At 42.8% G+C, this 18,461-nt stretch overlaps 1 protein-coding gene across 8 annotated transcripts in view; it reads left to right on the top strand.

Moving 5' to 3' along the window:
- Positions 1–18,461, top strand: part of tenm2 (teneurin transmembrane protein 2) — a 211,261-nt gene that overhangs the window by 138,574 nt on the left and 54,226 nt on the right. For 5 of the 8 annotated variants that reach the window (XM_040015149.1, XM_040015147.1, XM_040015148.1 and 2 more), the window contains one exon: positions 18,141–18,372. In XM_040015149.1, the coding sequence (XP_039871083.1) occupies positions 18,141–18,372 (232 nt within the window). Of the gene's footprint in view, positions 1–10,484; positions 10,692–18,140; positions 18,373–18,461 lie in introns of all 8 variants that reach the window. The other 3 variants (XM_040015151.1, XM_040015150.1, XM_040015152.1) reach the window with 1 other exon arrangement.

The raw sequence follows: 18,461 nt of genomic DNA, 5'->3' as shown, positions 1-18,461 counted from the left end.
ATTAACAATGAGTTATATAAATTATGTCACGCAGCTCTCCCCTACATAAGCTGCCTTTATACATTAAAAACTATCGGTATTGATATCAGCAAAACCGGCCTTGACTTTACTTGGTGTCAGATCGATACCAGAATTTGCAGCAGCACTAGCAAACTGCAAATTCAACAATGCTGTATCTGTCTGATAAATAACTTCACTGCACCGAGGTGCAGGATGTGTCTAAACCGAGGTGCCAGCGGCTCTGTAAATTCTGCCAGGAGTGTTGAGACACTACCGCCTGCTCAGAGAGAGCACAATGCTCAACAGTAAGCTAGTTAGTGAGAACAAAATGTGGCCTATGTGTTTTCCAGCTCTTTCAGTCCTTTTTTCTGTTGTTACTATAAATAGAGACTGCAGAACATCAAAGAGAGGAGAGGTTTCTCTCAGCAACAGGCCACAGTACAGCCATTATCCACTGGCTCTAAATACATCATCCCTCTTTCGGCTGATCCCAACGTAGAGGGTTCTGGGGACTGTGAGTGTGTGTGTTAGTGTGAGTGTGTGTGCTTTATTGTCAAAGGAGACACTGCTGACTCAGCCTCACAAGCCCACTGTCTCACACGCATACATCAAATAATGTAACAACTCACACAAAAGAGTGTGATTGAAATTGAGTTGATTCACGACTTTCCAGTTAAATGCGATATCTCCGATTGCACGAGGTCGCAAACTAGCGTGCACCAAACGGATCGCTTTCCATCTCCTCTTTCTCCCCTGGCTCTCGCTCTCTTTTTTTGTTCTTCTTTTGGATTCTTTTTCTGCTCTTTAATTGTTCTTCTCTGTTTTTCTGCATCTTTCTGTCCTTTTTGTGGTCTTTAAAGATTTAGCTCGTCATAGCAACCACACCAAAATGGCTGATGTTTTTGTAGAGCTGTGCTGAATAGGTATTTGTGCAGTTACCTGTGTGTGTTACTATGACCGTGTATGGTATGTAGCTGAATGTGTGTTTTTGTATTATTTTTGCACTTGTCTTTATTTGCTTTTTTTATGATGCATTCCACGAACACTTGATTTTTAATGAGTGTAGTATTAATTTCGGATGATTGTGGGTAATGCAGGATTTGAGTTTATTTTTCGCACTGGCCTCATGTAATTAATAAGAATAAGCACATTCTCTATCCACCACAGAAGAAGACCTAATTATTAGCTGTGTGGAAATTTAGGCTGTCTGGAAATGGTGTAAACATTTAATTCAAGCTTGGGTGACTCACATTTAAGTGCTTATTAGTGAGAATGTTTTGAGCAGTGAATTTTTTTCTTCTTCTTCTTTTTGGTGAAGCTTCGTTCTTACCTTGATCTTTGTCAGAACATTGAAACTGTCCAATTTTTATCTTTTAGTAAACATTAATTACAGCTAATTACATTAAATGAACTGTAACTCGCCTTTTTTCTCCTTTTTTTGCATGGCAAGCACATAGACATGTTGAATTTAATTTCTGCTTCTACTCCTAATTCATGTCCCTAGCTTGTACCAGGTTCACAATTTTTCCACACACCACTAAACACTTCTGCGAGTGATTCAGCAGCATGGAAGATTGGAGGGAAAGCTCTGTCTGCCCAGGTTTTCACCCCACTGATTTTTCTACTGCAGCATCTAAAAGCTTTCTCCAGTGGAAATAACAAACAGAGATATTGGACTTCCAGATAGAATATAAATTTAATGTCCAAAGCTGCAGGCAGGTTTCTGTTGTTTTTGTCAGTGGCTACACTAAGTGCCAAGACCAAGTGCTATCTCCGGTAATCAAAGACTTTGTCCATATGTGACTCTCGGCCCTTCTCTCAAGTGCGAAAACATGGAAGCAGCTTTGCTGGTGCCATGAAATCTTTTGGATTTAATACAGAAAAAGTGCTTTTTCTATTATTCAGATGTAATATTTGTTTCACTTGTCTTCGTTTCGTAATAGGAATGAAACTGAAAATAATTGGGTGCCATTTTTAAACGCCGGCTTTTATTCAGTGTCATATTGAGGATGTGTTTTGTGTGGTTCTTGTTACTCTGTTCACATATCTGCACGGATCAGGCACGATGTTAAAACTGCTGGCACGTTAAGGGAACGACATTGATCATCCTGCTGCAATGCAACGTTAATGGCAAACTTTCTGTCCTGGCATCCATGTGGATGTTCCTTTCACACATACCACCCACCTAAACATTGTTGCAGACCAAGCACCCCCCACCCCCCCACCCCCCCTCCCAGCCATGGCAACAACACTTCTCTCACATCACCCCGACTGCTCGAGGCAGATGGCTGACCTCCCCGAGCCTGGATTTGAGTGAAGTTTCTTCCTATTGAAATTGAGTTTTTTTTCTTTCAACTGTCACAAGAAATTGTTGGGTTTCTTTCCTTTAATATTGACAGCTCTTTACATTACAGTGCAAAGTGCCTTGAGATAACTGTTGCTGCAAATTAGAACTGTATAAATACAAGGTTTAATATATGCCGTATGCATAATTTTTGGTGATTTTGCTGATTAATAATTTATTGTGTTTTCTTCCCTGATATGTCCATTTTTTCTGCTTGGATCATTAATAGGCAATGGGTTGCTTAGTGAGCACAGCAGCAGCACAAAAGTGATGTATTGATACGGGTTTTTGCAAACGACTCACACACACGCGCACACACACACCAGCAAACCGACTTTTCTGCACAGAAATGTCGCCCTGTGCTCCTTTCAGCAATTACTGAGCATGTTCAGAGTTAATGGAAAGCTGAGAGGATAGCTATCTATAGCTCTTCACCTTAGGTTGAAGGTCTGGCCGTATTTTTGTGCTTACCATGCACGTATATTGTGTTTGTGCACGTGCAGCTGTGGTGAAGTGCGCTTGCTCATGCATCTGTGCGTGTGTTTGCATTGATGTGGGAGGAGGAGGCTATTTATTTTGATTGTTTTCAATGAGGCTCCAATGCGTAGAATCCATAACAATACCATCAATCCACAGCAGGAGCAGCAACATGGATGTAATTTATATGGTAATGCAGCCTGCGTGGTTGCCCCAAGTTACACAGTGGACATCTCTGACAGTGGACAGCATGACTGTGCTGTAGCATCCTAATGCTATGTATAGCCACAGACACACACACACACGACACACTCTTGCACATTTCCACAACAGGGAGGCATGTTTCAATTAGCAGACGCTGAAAGATGCTCGACTGCATTTGTGCTGCTGGGGCTAAAGGTCGAGTGTATTGTTTTGTGTCAAGCTGGGTCTGCTCTCGTATCCCTGGTAGAAAATAAAAACAAAAACAAAAAAATGTTTCTTGACAGGAGTGAGAAAGGACCTCCTGAAGCAGACGCTGGAATAATCTGGGAAGTATTTTGTTAGAATTCATGGCCTGCATCATTTGTTTTCCTGCAGCACACTGTAGCATACTATACGACTGTGTGCATGCAAATGTATCCACGTGCATTTGTGGTCAGGCTTGCTGTAAAAGCTGTCGACTCTGGCCTCCACCTTTTTGATCTATACAATGCTCCTTTCTGTTTAATCCCCTGGGAGCATTGTGTAGTTCATCTTCAGCTCTCCATCCTGTCCACTATCTTTGCACTTCGTTTAGGTGAATATAGGCTTTTGTATTTGTATAGGTTTTAAAGCACAGCAAAGCTCAATCAGTCAGTACTTTGTTGCGGTTGTGAAGTACGACACACAACGACTTTTGAGGTCTGTGTCTGTCTCTGTTCCTTCGTAGAATAGTCTTTGATGAGACCATCAACACTTATTCAATTCATCATCTCCTTGCGTTTCTTTTCAAAGTTCTGTTGACATTAGTTTGTAATTGGTTTCCATTATCCCAGTGCACTTCACATTATATGAAGGCCAAAGGATATTGTTAAGAGGCCACTAATCATCAGAACCTATTACTTCTGAGTGACCTCAGAGCCATCTTCTGTAGAGGTGGTTTTTGATTTGTGATTGAAAAGATGGAACAAGGTAAAGGTCTTTTGAGGATTTCTGCCTTTAACTTTTCATCTACCTGCATACATATCCTCTTTCTTTTCCCTTTCAAATAATCCAGTTTCATTCATTCATTCCTTTTGTGCTGCTTCTGTGAGGCTGGCTGTAATTTTCACAGCGTTCAAGTTTTAGATAGCATATCTGGCCAGATGAGAAATGTGTCATTTAGGTTTGTATTTTCCACTCAATTTAAATTTTTATTCCTTTTTTTAATTTTTGTTTCGAATTGTGTGTAGTTTCACTTAACAACTGGACTGGGTTTGCTCATTTCTGTTTAGTTTTTATTCGTTTCTGGATTAGTCTTAAGTAAAAATCGATGGTTGCCCTTTGATTGCACTGAATATTTTGTGCCATCTGATGCAGCAGCCAACTGGTTACTTGGAAGTTGAATAACCTTTGGATGACTTCTGTGTGTGATTTGACTCACAGTGAAGGTGATCACTCTCAGTCAGATCGGCCAAGGTCTGAAAATAATTTCCATCTATTTTATGAATGCAAAGGCACTACCAACACATTGCAATCAACCCGAGTCACTCAACTGTCAGGCGTCTTTGTAATACAGGATTTAACACAACTGGTTGCTAACTGGTTGTATTTGTTATATTCTTAGTTCCAACACCATGGTATTGGAATTGGAAGTTAGGCTCTTTACAAATTCATTGATTCATGTTCACAAGCCTCCTTGTGCTGTGTTGTGTTGACCAGCTGCATCAAGTTACTGGGTATTTTTCAATCAATATTCCATTTTCGTATGGTCAATAGTCACAGTGGTGACACTCAGTCACAGGCTTATAAATCAGTCATACAAATTTTAGCGAAATGCTTAGTTATTTTAAAAAAAAATTGTAAAGACTGGTAGAAACAGTTATTGTGTAAAAGTGTAGAAGCTTTGTTCTCCAAAGCAATGAGTGCATAATGAAATGCAAACCAGTAATTTGAAGCTACTTTCCAAGTGGTACATAGAAGTACTGTGGAGTACTTAATTTTCAGCTCACTGAAATATTTCAAATATACCTGTTGCTCAATGAGAATTAACATTTTTTTTCTTTACATCTAGATGACATTAACAGGAGACTTTTTTTTAAGCCTACACTGAGAATTTGCTTATTTAAATTGTTTTTGAGTAAGCGAGTTAATTCTTATTGATTTAATTAATCATGTTGAATGACATCCAGCTCAAAGTTGGCTCAGATATTTACAGTTTGAACTTTGGTCTTCAGTGACTCCAGAATAAATACTTCATGTTTGAATGGGAGCAGAAAAACAGACTAGTGAGAAATCGGTGGTTGCCGATTGAGAGTGAACAAAAAACTGTTAAAACAAGTAGATAACATTAATGGATAGGCTCAGTTTAAGCTCTATTTAAATTAAAGATTCTTAGAAATGCTTGAGTGAGAACCCGCAAACTCAAATGTTATTTGATTTCATTAATAGTGATGATTAGCATCCAGCTCAAAGTTAGTTCAGATCTTTACTGTGTGAACGTGTGGTCTGGAATAAAACATTTTTTGTGCATGGGAGCAGAAAAACGGAGACCGAACAGAAAATTTGATAATTTTTTTCTCAGAACCTTCATTTTTCAAAACATCTGATATTTTTGAGAGACACTCTATGAGAACTTGGACCGATGTACTCTGAGTAAACCAGAAGAAGACTCTGAGTCATGCCCTGAAGTCTGGATAGCACCCTTTCCCCTACTGAAAGACATCTTCAGCCACAGCCCCGGGCTGTTTGTGTGTCCGTGGAGGATCTGCGTGTTTGGGAAGACGGCCCCTACACTTGCGAAGCGACAAAGTGATGCTGGCGAGATGAAAGAAAGAAGCGTAGCACAAGCAGAGGAGAGCTCTAGGGCAGAGAAAAACCCAGACACTCTGTTACACATCAAAGAGGGAGCCAGTGATACAATCATCTCTTTAGGCAATGAAAGCCCAACTTTATTAATTAAAACACGTCTGTTGAATCATCTTCTCATCTCTCCCTTCCCACTTTACTCATTTTATCACTCATTTTCGGCAATGGCGCTGATTACGAAAGGAAAGAATAGAGGGGGTGGATGTGGGAGGACGCATAAAGCAGGCCGTTCCTGGATAGACTTCCACATCCAGTTGTTGCTCACCCCAACAACAGGTGTGCGTCTTGCAAGTCGTGCAAAATGTGTAATATTAATAAGCAATGAATAAGAGGAAATAGGAGGCGAGAACTTGAGAAATAGGAAGAGAGGGGAGGAACAGGAAGAGATGAGATGGAGGAGATAGACTGAACTGTATGGATAAATAGAGAAAAGGGTCCATTGTGTCAACAGCTGTCTAAATAGCCCTCAGATCACTGTCAGGCACTATCGTACGCGCGCACACACATATATGTGCATAGTTAGGCACACACTGACTGACAGCACCCCCTCAGTCCAACATCTGTGCTGACAGCAGCCATGGTAATGAGTCTCTGCATGTGCCAGCATGGGTGTGTCGCTTCTTTTTCCTCCTTCTTTCCCGGCGCATAGCTCATTCAATCATTTCACTCGTCTTGTTGTTTTCCCCCCGCTCTTTTCTTTTCGTTATTTCTACTTTTTTTTTTTTACCCCTCGTCATCTTTTTAGGAGCACGTGCTGATTGACTTTTCCGCGCTCGAGTAGCAACTAAATGAGAAACATTGTCAAGTGTGAAGTTGTGTGGCAGATCGGAGCGCTTTTCAGGTGCACCGCGCCGCACGTAGAGGTGTGGAGGAAGAGAGGGATGAATGAAGGGAGAGATGAAGAGATGATGAATGGCTCTCGTTAGAGGGGTAATTTGTCTCTCCTTGTCTGACTGGGCTCCAGCTGTCGCTCCATCCTTTGCTCCACTCTGCTCTCCTCTCCCTCGGCCTACCGCTCCTCACCTCAGCCAGATGGGTGGACGGATGGACGGATTGAGGCAGGAGGGAGGGAGGGACGGAAAGGAAGGCAAGGACGCGGAAGAGAAGGGAAGGGAAAGCATTGAGGAGCCAACTAGCAGAATTATGCCTCATGTATAATTCCGTTGCAGAGTAAGGAATGGCTTCACGGGGAAACAATAGACGATGCTAAACTCATTCGCTCATTCACATGCAGTAGCTCAGCAACAGGCAAAGCTTATACGCTTGCATGACTCATACAAGCAACTCAAAGCCTGGTGCCCGCAGAACAAACTAATGACGGCTGTGTGCATGTGCACGCGTGTGTGTCTTGTGTTTTACATTGTACACAAATCATCAAGGGACACTGCTAATACTTCTAATACAATGCTACAGTCTTAGGATTGCCTAGATTCTCCCCCATGATACGCTTCTTTTTCACACTAATCAACACTTGCGCGAGAGAGCTGTAGATTCAAAGTGAGTGAGAGACGGGCACAGGGAGAGGAGGACTGAGAGATGTATACAGATGGCCAGGGAGGCGGCTGAAGGATGGCAATGAACAAATCATCAGGAGAACCACGTGAGCTCATTGCCAAGTCTTTGTTCTAATAACACAAAGCAATTTCCACTGACCTTTCTAGAAATGTAGCGGGCAGAAATGACTGAGTTAAGGATGCCCCACAGCATAATTGCTAAGGAGATTAAAGTTCCCTTAATTGCTTTTGGCCAACTAGTGCAATTTTTCCTTTTTTTGTGATTAAAGGCATTTAGAATATTAATAACAGCATGTGCACGAGCTCTCACACACACAGACACAGCTGTGTGGACCCGTGATAAAAACATGCATGTTTCTTCTTCTGCTTCTTCTTCTTCTGCAAGGTGTGCTGCTACACATTTGCCATTTTTCTATTGCCAGTGGTCACCAGTAGCCTCATTGTAGGCTTTGTGAAATATGCAAATCACTATGTTCCGTCTCATCATTCTTTAAAAAGTCACTTCATATAGATCATTGGGCCTTTTTTTTTTTTTTTTTTTGCTCGTATCGGTGGCTTATTCCCCCTTTACCTCTTTATTCGTTTTGTTCCTGTCCTCCATCTTGCTCAGTCCCCTCTTATTGCCTCTTCCCCTCCTAATTCCCTTCCTCTATTGCTTTCTTCCTCGCATTTTTTTCCCTTTTATTGGCAATAAGTTTTGTCAGCTCATAGCTTCTTGACTGTCCCCCAAACCCCCTCCATACCTCTCTCTCTCTCTCTCTGTCTGTCTCTCCTGCTCTTGATTTCCCCGGTTAACCCTGTAACCTCACTGTCTCCCCCCACCTGCATCCCCTTCTCTCCATCAGTCTCTGCCTGTCCCTCTCTGTCCGTCCCCTTTCCCCCCCTGTCGGCCACAGTGTTTGCTTTGCCATTGTTTATCCATTTTTCTCTGTTTGCTCTGATGAGATTGACCGTACACACACACAGACACACACACATACCTAAACAGAAGACAAGGCTAGCATGTCTCTGGGGTGTAGTTAACGTGGGGCTGTGGATCGATCCTAGCTCTGGTTTCCATGACGCAAAGCTCTGAGCTGGAGCAGTTTGGACAGCAGGATGGAGGCATCAGTCTGTCTCTGTTTCTATCAAATAAATCTCTGCAAAAGCCGCGACAACACCTGGAGTCAAAGGTGTATTTACCATGATTAATGCGTTTCATTTTGATGCCGCATAGAAGGGCGCGTTAGCCAACAAATATGTCCAACCGCTTTGTTTCTTAAGTGATGTCTGCATTGATCTTTCTCCTCTCCCTCGCCCAGGTGCCGTTTCCCCCCCGAGGCGAGCAAAATTGCATTGTCACTGAAAAAAAAGCCCATACCCCCCGATCTATCATGCCCTTTGCAGTTTTTTGATTCCTGTCAATGCTCTGTGATGGGAAGATGAATGCTGTCAAATTACAATCACACCACATCTGTATTCTGAAGGAGCGCCAGTAAGGGGAAAAAAAGAAAGGGGGGGAGATAGTGCAATGATGAATGTGCAGCTATCTTTTCTTTTTCTCCAAGGTCTCAATGCTTTTCTGTCTTTCTCCTGCTATGTTGCTGACTGTTTTTGTTCTGTGTGAAAAGAAAGAGAAAGGAGACTGAAAGGCTGTGTTTTCGATTTTCCCGCTGAAGTCTTCGGCGACAAACGAACAAATAGATGAAGTTTGTAGAACTGGAGAAGAACTAGACCGCTTTCCCCCACACACTTAAACTTTGGGGGAGAAAAAATGGGTAATTTGTTATTGTAAAGAAGAAGAAAAAACATGGCTGGCTAACAAGGGATCTTACTTTGAAGGAGGAGAAAATAAGTGATTGTGTTAAAAAGTCTTCGGTCGACTATCTAATTAGTAGTTATAATAACCTGAGTCCTTCTGTGGATTGACTGGACTCAGTGGCCTCATTCTTATCATATTGTTGATTGATTGAGCTGCAAATATGGCAGACATAATTATTCTATATTTTGAGCCGTCTCTAAATAGAATTTATTAGATTTGTCTTTGTCCTTGATTCCAAACCTTTGGAGAGTAGAGTGAATTCTCTCCATCCCACTCTTCTCTCTCTGGTGTACGGGACAGCCTGATTGTGTCCACGCATCCCATGGCTCCTACTATTTAAAGACTTGGCTGTTAACTTTCTTTTGTCTTACCCATGTAGAGGACAATCGTATCATGGATGTAGGTCCTAGCAGAAGTCTTCTACCATTGGTGTTGAACTATTTTAATGACAAAATAACAGATGCTTATAAATTGCACCGTTGGTCAATTCAGTATGACCCCATTGCTTCATTTGGTCATTTTTTAGGTGTTTACAGGAGTAGATAGTGTCCTGTGTTAGTTTTGGCATGTGTATGAAAAAACATGTATGTATATAGGTGTGTGTGTGTGTGTGTGTGCGTATAGTACTGTGAATGGCTTTAAACCACTTATATCAATATTTCATTAAAAAAAAATGAGAAAACGGCACTAAAATTGTCATGACTTGAAAGGAAACTTTTTTTGTACTCATTAATGCACTTAGGAGATCTGCACTGATCGTTCTCTGTGTCTCAGCCTTCTGTGATTGTACCCAGCATGTTCTACATTATTAATATCAGGGGATGCTCAAAGAAGCAAGTTTAATTAGGGGTTAACCGGATAGCTTTGTTGAGTACAGTGTGCGTGCAGCAGGTGTTTCAATCCGTGTGCAGATTTTTAAGCCTTAAAGGTTAAGGTTAGCTCAAATTAAGTAAAGCACAAAAAAATAAAATCTCTCATTCAGAGACATTTTGATCTTAAATTTAGTTTATTTCCCAACAAAGACAAACACATTTGCATTAGCTCCGTCCAACCAGTAATCAGTAATACCAATAAAACTTTTTTTAAAATTTAGATATAGTTACCGTAAAATTTGGATTGATCCCAGAGTTACCTGTAATTTGAGTCAACAGGGCCCTTAAAAAAATGGTGGCATCTCCTCATTAAAAATATCCACGTCTCCCATTCAGGTTGCCTCTGTGAGCAGGCCCCTGTATCACTGTCAGACAATGCCATCTGTTTTGTCTAACGTCCCCTCCGTCCTTCTCTGCCCCCCCTCTCTTTCTGTCCCTCCATCCTCCAGGTCGTCCACTCCCTCCAACCTCTTCCTCCACCCTGCTCCCTCCGTCCCTCCCGTCCTCCTCGTCTGCCCCCCACCACCCCTCCCCCGGCCCGTCCCCACCGATCAGGGAATGCCAGGTGCCCCTGCTGGAGAAAAACTCCACCCACTCTCACCTGGAGCCCCACCCGGAGGATTCATACTTGCTCCGGGCCCAGCCCTCGTCCACTGGTAAGAGAGCGCTCCATTCAACCATCCTTTCATTCTCTCTTCTCTTTTTTTTCATTTTAATGTTTGCATCAATATGCCATCCATCACCTGAGTCGATGCATTACCTCATCATGTGTCCATTTCCTGATCTGATTTAGTCGTTCAGTAAAATGCCAAGCAATGCTGCGCTTTAATTTAATGTCACATCTTGTTCGGCTCTGGCCATTTGTTTCTGCTTCTCTGCATTCCACTGAAGTCAGCATTTGTTTGCAGGGCTGGAAATCAAACTGAGGGGACGTTTTTACTGTGATTGCTTTAAAATAATAAGAGAATGTAAAACAAAATAAATAAATAAAATTTGTGGCCAGTAATAGGGTTTTTTTTTCGAGAAGACGTAAAACTTTTAATTTGGATCATTCGTGGATGAATTCAAAGCAAACAATTACAGCGTCAGGTAATCGTTATATGACACTGATTTTAATAAAAAACTGTTTATAATTTTTAAATCAGTTGTTGCATAAGCATAAAAAGAACTAATAAAAAAAACCCTGTCTTCCTTTTATTTTTTTGTGGCACATGTGACAATCCTAGACTGACAATTGCTGATTCGTTAATGGATTGCATTTTAAATGTAACCCTCCCACCTTAACCAAAAAAAAAAAAAAACAATGATGCAAGGGGAAGCAACCCCCTACTCTCTGCAGAGTGCAGCTTGGTTGCCACTGAGTAGGTGTGCTTGTAGTTATTTTCCATATGACATTAATAATCCGCTGGAAAGTGAAAGGTAAGGGGATGATGAATTTTAAGTGCCAGCAGGAGGATCAGCGTAGCAAAGACAAACTAGTTAGTTTCCCCAGCTTTAAGCTTTCTCTTTCATCACCGGGCCCTTCTTGTTGGCTGTTAGAGGCCTCGTGTGCTTATATCAGCACCTCACAACTATTTTTCTCCTCTTACGCTGTGTGCGCGTACACATGCACGTGCAAACGTCTGCAGTGATGAGGCTGTTCATCAGTATACGCATTTATTCTCAACAATTAGCTACTGTGGGGCAACTCTATGCCTCCCTTTCCCGCTCTTCCCTGTTTCTCCATTCCTCTGTGCATCTGCACTTGTAATCAGTAGATATATTTAGCAAAGGCCTGATGGGAGGGAGAGGGGTGGGCAGAGAAGTCCTAATGTGATTTTTGGTGGAATACAATCTATTGTTAATGGCGTTAGGCTCTCCTTTGATCCAGTATAAATCTTCATTAGGGAAGGCCCGGGTCCCAGGTTCAAGAGCAACGTGATTAGGAGGCTTTTAAAATGACGTTACATCAGCCTTCTAATTGGTTTACTGTTTGCTGGGGCAACATCAATCATTAGCCCAGTAACCGCACAGCAAATAAATTCACTCTGCCACTGACACCCTAATGGCAGACACTGGTAAAGAGGGAGAGTGAGGCTCGCAGGCGCACTCTCTCTTTCTCTCATTCTTGTTCGTATACACCCACACTTTCTGTTGTGGGGCTTCTTTCAGTCTCTGCTGAGCTTGTACGCGCAGACAGCGAGCAAGAGAGACAAAGAAAGAAAACAATGACGGAGAAGCTGGGAAAGAAAAAAAGAAGAAGAAGAGGCACAAAGAGGCAAATGGGAGCAGAGAGAGAGAGGGGGGAGAGAGAGAAAGCCAAACTTTGACTTCTTGAAGTTGTTTAATGAGACATCGTGCATGAAAAAAAAAGGAGAGAGAAAAGAAAGCAGCCAGAACACACCAGTAAAAATAGATGGGGATAGGGGGGAAGTGAGTGAAAGGGAGACAGAGACGAAGGCACGTAGAAAGTTAAAGAGACACGGGGTAAAAAAGGGTAAACTGATGAGAGCTTCGAGGTTGAAAGGGAGATATTTGGATGGGAGAGCAACAACATTCGGATGAAAGTGCTACTTTTCCAAGCTAGGACTGCCGATCTAATGGTGTGCAGAGAGAGTCCTTGGCTTTGGGCATCCATTAAAATCGGCCTAAATGAGTTCAGAGTGTCAGTCTGGCACTGCATAAACATAGCCTGGCATGCAGGCGAGGCGAGCGATGGCTGCGAGCAAATAAAACACCTATAACCGGCGACTGTTTATGCATGTGCTGTGAAAGTGCATGCCTGTCTGAATATGTGTTTGGTGTGGTCCTGGAGAGAGTAGATGCTGGGCAGGAAATGAGCCTTACCAAGCCAGGCAGAAACTGACCACAGCGAGATAATCCTCAGGAAACTGCATGCTGCGTGTGTGTGTGCGTATTTGTGTATGTGTGTGTGTGTGTGCTCCTCTAAAGTAGTCCACCATTACCTAAGCTAACAGGTGGACAGACATGACTTGTGTTCCTAGTGAAGCGTGACAGGTGAATGGGAACGGAACGTTGTTGCCGAGGATTGGCTGGGAATTGGTCTGCGAATGTTTATATGGGAATACTGTCTGGCTCGGAGCACCTGTCTGGGAACGCTCCCTCGGAACGACGGGAGAGCTGAGACGACCAAACGGAGCGTAGCAGATCGCTCCTGGAAAGAGCTAGCATTAGCGCTGTCTCTGGCCATTCATTATGCATGGGGAACACTAAGCTATTTTTAGCTCAAGCCTCTTCTAAAGTGGCTAGCTATCTGCTGCCAGGGAAGCCACCTCAAGTCACTGCCGAAGCAATGAATGTTTAATGGCTTTGTTGAAACAAATCTACAGAAACAAAGGCACAGCAAAGACACACTCCCTTCTTCTCCGCTAATGTTATTCTTCCCTAATGGTGCTTATGTAAGGGTGACATTTGCAAAGCAGTTGGACAATTTGTGCATTTGTATTTGTGTGTGTGTGTGTGTGTGTGTGTGGTGGGGGGGTGGGTGCAGGGTAAAATGCACGCATGCATTTCTGCTCATAGACTGTTTGTTTTTGGCTGAATTTGATGACTCTTCTCTAGCGGATTATTGCCTCCTAATTAGACAGAGATGACTAGCCAAGGCAGAGGCGGTGTGTGTGTGTCTGTGCGCATGTATGTGTGTATAAATGTATGTCTTTAACTTTATTTCCTCTTTGTGCCAGCACGTGTCTGTTGTAGTGTGTGCAATGGTGTACAATAAAACCTTAGTGAGAAATAAGCTCCTTTGTCAGGCTGTGCGTGCGCGCGCGTGTGTGTGTGTGTGTGTTGGTGTGTTTCACCTCAAGTTCTCCTTCCATGCTCAGCCTCAGAGCTCTGAGAAGAATGACAAATGAGGAGCATGTGACATTCTCAGATAGAGGACGCATGAAGCAGCAACACATGGGAATATACCACCCTTAAAAACATGGGGAGCATGGCAATTAGATTGGAAGGGAAGGTGCATGAAAAACAATGAAGGTTGGTGCAGCAGTTTAAAAAAAAAAAGGAAAAAAAAAGGAAAGTGGAACCAGTGGAGATATGGGGCGTGAAATAAAGAGATGGGTAGACAGAGGGAGTGAGAGGGAGTGAGAGGGATAGAGGGACGATAGGGAGCGAGGGGTGGGAGCTGAGCCCTGCAATGATCCCTTTTTAACTGCTGAATGGGCATTTCTGTCCTGCACACAGACACACACACACAGATGCACATCCTGCCCCGTGACTTTTCTCTGTTAACCACAGAAAATGTCAATAAACAGTTTACCCATCCAAGGCTGCAAAACAAACTGCCTTGGTTGGTTCTTGCTGCCAGTTGGCCACACACACACACACACACACACTGTGATATTAATATGATGTGCGAGGCCCTTCTTCTGGCTGAAGTGTGTTTAACAGGTTAGCAGACAGGCTAATGCTCTTCTGCTGAATGAGGCCACTTTGAATTGGCGAGCATAATGAACTTCCAGGGATTAGCCCGAGCCAAACGCACCAGCTTACAGCTATAGTCCCCCTCTCTCTCCGGTCGCAGGGGACCTTGGACAAGAATAAACTGGGTCAGGCTTCGACAGCAGTCGGAAGGGGGCTCAGAGCTTCTCCACAAAAAACAAAACAAAACCAAGAGCTGTCAAGTAAATGCTTTCTGTTTACTCACACTGGCGAGTGAAAGGGAGGGAAAAGAAAGGAGGAAAAGATAAAGTGGAATAAAAAGTGATCTGCTTGGCTGCTCACTAATTGCTCTATTTCCTTTTTCGCATGTTTGGTCTTTTATCAGACCAGGTTCCTAGTAAAACGGTTGTTCCTATTAGCCTACCTGCGGGTTGTAGTTTGGAAACCACACACTTTATCTGACTAAGTCCCCTATCTTAATTTATTAGAACCATTTAGCTCAAGATTGCTCATTCCTGCATGCCGCCTCTGTTCCAGTGGTTACTCGCGTTTGTGTATTTGTGGCCAAAACAGAAACGCAAATGTTTTCTTCGGTTCTCTGCATGTATGAAAAAAACAGCCTTGTACCTCAGCCTTGCTCCTGCAGCAGACCCCACTTCTCAATATGTTTGCGTTTTCTCCAGCGAGCTCTAAGGGTTGTTTTTTGGGTTGTGTTTTTTTATGGATTTGAAGTCTGCATGAGAACAAATTTCTTTGACATCAATCTCCCGTGCTGTAGCAGAAAAAGGAAAGCAATTTGTCTCTGATCATAAATATTTTGTAGCACGTCTAGAAATATTTTTCTTCTCTTTTCTGTTTTTTTTTCTTCCTTTCTTTCTTTCTTGAACTTCTACCAAAGGTTGAGGGACTTTTTGGAAGAATAGTGCTTTCTTTAAAAAACTTGTTCTTTTTTTTCGCTGCAGCACATTCTACAACAACACAAGCAGAGCATTAGTAATGAGTCGTTATCCACTTTATTCAGTAAATATTGATTCAGCGAAGAATAAAAGGAACAATCGCATTCTATCATGTAACAATTCAGTTCGGTTAGCCCGACAGAACATGACAGCCGCGGCGGTCCCAGTAGGCTATGAAGAGAGTTAATGCATAGAATTACAGGCAATACTTTTCTCCGAATTTACATTTTTCTGACATTATCTGGAGACGTGCAATTGAATTTGCTGCTGAATGATAGATAACAGGATTAGCATTTTTTTTCTCTTTTGCTTTGAGTCTGCAAAGCAAAATGCACTTATTACAAAAAGTGGTGGATGCAAGTTTCTGCAGACAGAACAGAGCGTGACTCGATACCTGCGCAACATAATTTAGTGGCTGGATATTTGAAGAAAACCCTCTCCGGTGGTTGGAGTGTGTCTGCACACACACATACACACAGAAGATTTTACCACATTCACGCACCCAGGCTACAGCAGTTTGTGGGAAAAGTAGGGCTGGGAAAAAAAGTATTCCTCTTCCATACAAGGTGTGCCATATATTATTCATTCAAATTTGAATGAAAAACCTGTTCAATATTTATGGGAGAGAAAGTGAACAAAAGCATAAGGCATGCATTTTTGTACGCAGATTTAAACACGGGAGACAGCAGGCTGGTCTAGTGAGCGTGGGGTTGCCTAGTTTTATTTTTTGCATCGCTGGGACTGTGTCCGTGCCTGCATACGTGCCCAGCCAGTATACGGCTTTTGTTTTTTGTATTTAGATGTTTGTGTGCTTTTGTTGATATGGGTACACTATATAAAAGTATTTATGCAGATAGGGTGCAGTAAAAGGTATTTCACATTTATAGGGACATTGCAGGGAGGGGAAGTCTAGTTAATTTTATTTATAAAGTGCTTTTAACAAACAAGGTTTATCTTAAAGTGCTTTGCATTTCAGCAAAGGAACACAAGGAAAATGCAAATAAAAGTAAGATGAAAGAGAAACAATCCTTAACAAGAAATAGGGCAGTATAGGAAGGAGGAGGAGGGAAGTACACGAAATAAACCCCACCGCATGCTTTAATATCAATTTACGTGCAGAGTTTATGATAGAGAAGGATGGCCTTTCGGGCTGTGTTGTGGCTGCATGTATGCGGGTGATTGCATGCACACATGTGTATCTGTTTCTCCCAAGAGCATCTTTGCACGCACAAACAGATGTTTAGCGTCTCTCCTGTGTAGCAGAGGTCAAGCCCCATCTTTTTTCCCCCAGTCTACTTCCCCCTTCTCGCCCCTTCTCTCCTTTCACGAGCATCTGTTCTCCAGCCACGGCGGTGACACCTGCATCCCCGCGGTATCGCAGAGGAATCAGGTCACCTCGCAAACTGGTTGTCATTACAACGGGAGTTGCAAGCAAGCCGGGTTCCCCTTAAACACCCATTCAGGAGAACAAAGAAAGATGCATTTGCATAATGTAGATGCAAAATGCATTCGTCTTCTGATTTGGTTTCTATCTGTCAAAAGTCGTCACACACACCACCACCCCCCCCTCCCTCCGCCACACACACACACGTGAACAGGCAAATATCAAAGCGGAAGAGCAGACAGGAGAGTTCAGCACATCCACACTTCTCCCTTCCTCTCGCACGCTGTTTCTTTTCTTATCAAATCCCAGAGAAGATGACATATGGAGGAGGGCAAGTGTGATCACGCAGCTTGACAAAGCAGTTGCTTTTTTGTTGTTTTCACCCCACACATATGTGTGTGTACGTGCTCCAAACTTTGATCAATTGGAGAAAGACGCACCAAGTAAACAGTCTCATGTATCTCCATACTCAGTAATGATGAAAGTCTGATGCGTGGCATCGATGAAAGAAATAGCAAACGATGTCGTAAAGCTGCGTGAAGCATAAATGATGTGCAGGTTTTGCACTGTCATGATATGTAATTTTTTAAGCAGCTGGCAACAAAAAAAGTATGTTAAGATCTCCTGTACCGTATAGTATGTGGTTTATTGATTTTCCCGTGCAAACCCACACACACGCACGATGAAGATGGGCTCAAATCCCCCACTGATTCATGGAAAGAGGGAGAGGGGGAGGGGGAGAGAACTGTGATGTGTGAATGGGTGTTCTCGTCTGAGTCATCCGGGTTTGTTTTTCAGCTCTCTCACTCAACAGTCCATTAGCTCATTGTTGGAAGGGCTGGTATTGGATTCTAGCTGACATGTTCCCCCAAGTCTGAGAGCAAGAGATGAGGGCGCACGCTGTGCTGAGTGCTCTAATATTGCTCACACGCATCTTTTTGCTACTTGGGGGGGAAAGAAAACTGGAGAGAAAACGTAAAAGTGAGACAAGGAGAGAGAGGAGTGGATAAAAATGAAGATGGACAAAATGGAGAAAAACGTGACTCAAAATGTAAGAAGATGATTATCAAATTCCACGTATCTGTTGAGCTGGAATTTCCTTCTCAAATAAGTTATCGACCGTTTGGAAAACATGAGACCTACTCCGAACCAAATGATTGCAGAGGCAAAAGTAGTACATAATGGAATGATAATGAAGTTATTTGCAAGCTGAAGAGCTTTGCTTTTGACATACTGCGAAATAATCACCAAATATCAAATAACATTTCTGTTCTACTTTTGGGTTTGTAGCATTTTGGAGTCCTTGATCCCTTTGATCTGAGACTCTATTTTCACACAGAAGTGTTTTTCTTAAATTCGTCTCTGTGCTTGTTTTCTTCCAGGGGCTGCCAACCACCAGAGTCAGACCACGCTACGACCTCCACTGCCCCCTCCACACAACCACCACACTTTGTCCCACCAGTCTGCCAACAGCCTGAACAGAAACACCCTGAGAGGCGGACGAAACCCCATTCACGCACCCGCTCCAGGGACGGGAGATGGTCCGACCACCCCTGAGTCTGTCCAGTTACAAGACAGCTGGGTGCTTAACAGTAACGTGCCGCTGGAGACCAGGTCAGAGTATATATTTTCTGTTTTGTTTTGTATTGTTTTTCTGTTGACGGGTTTACCTGACGCTGATATCTGGAGCCACTTACAGTAAG

This window comes from Simochromis diagramma, unplaced genomic scaffold (assembly GCF_900408965.1).
Source record: "Simochromis diagramma unplaced genomic scaffold, fSimDia1.1 OVJJ01000685.1, whole genome shotgun sequence".
Classification (NCBI taxonomy): domain Eukaryota; kingdom Metazoa; phylum Chordata; class Actinopteri; order Cichliformes; family Cichlidae; genus Simochromis; species Simochromis diagramma.
This window is presented reverse-complemented; position numbering and strand designations above follow the sequence as displayed.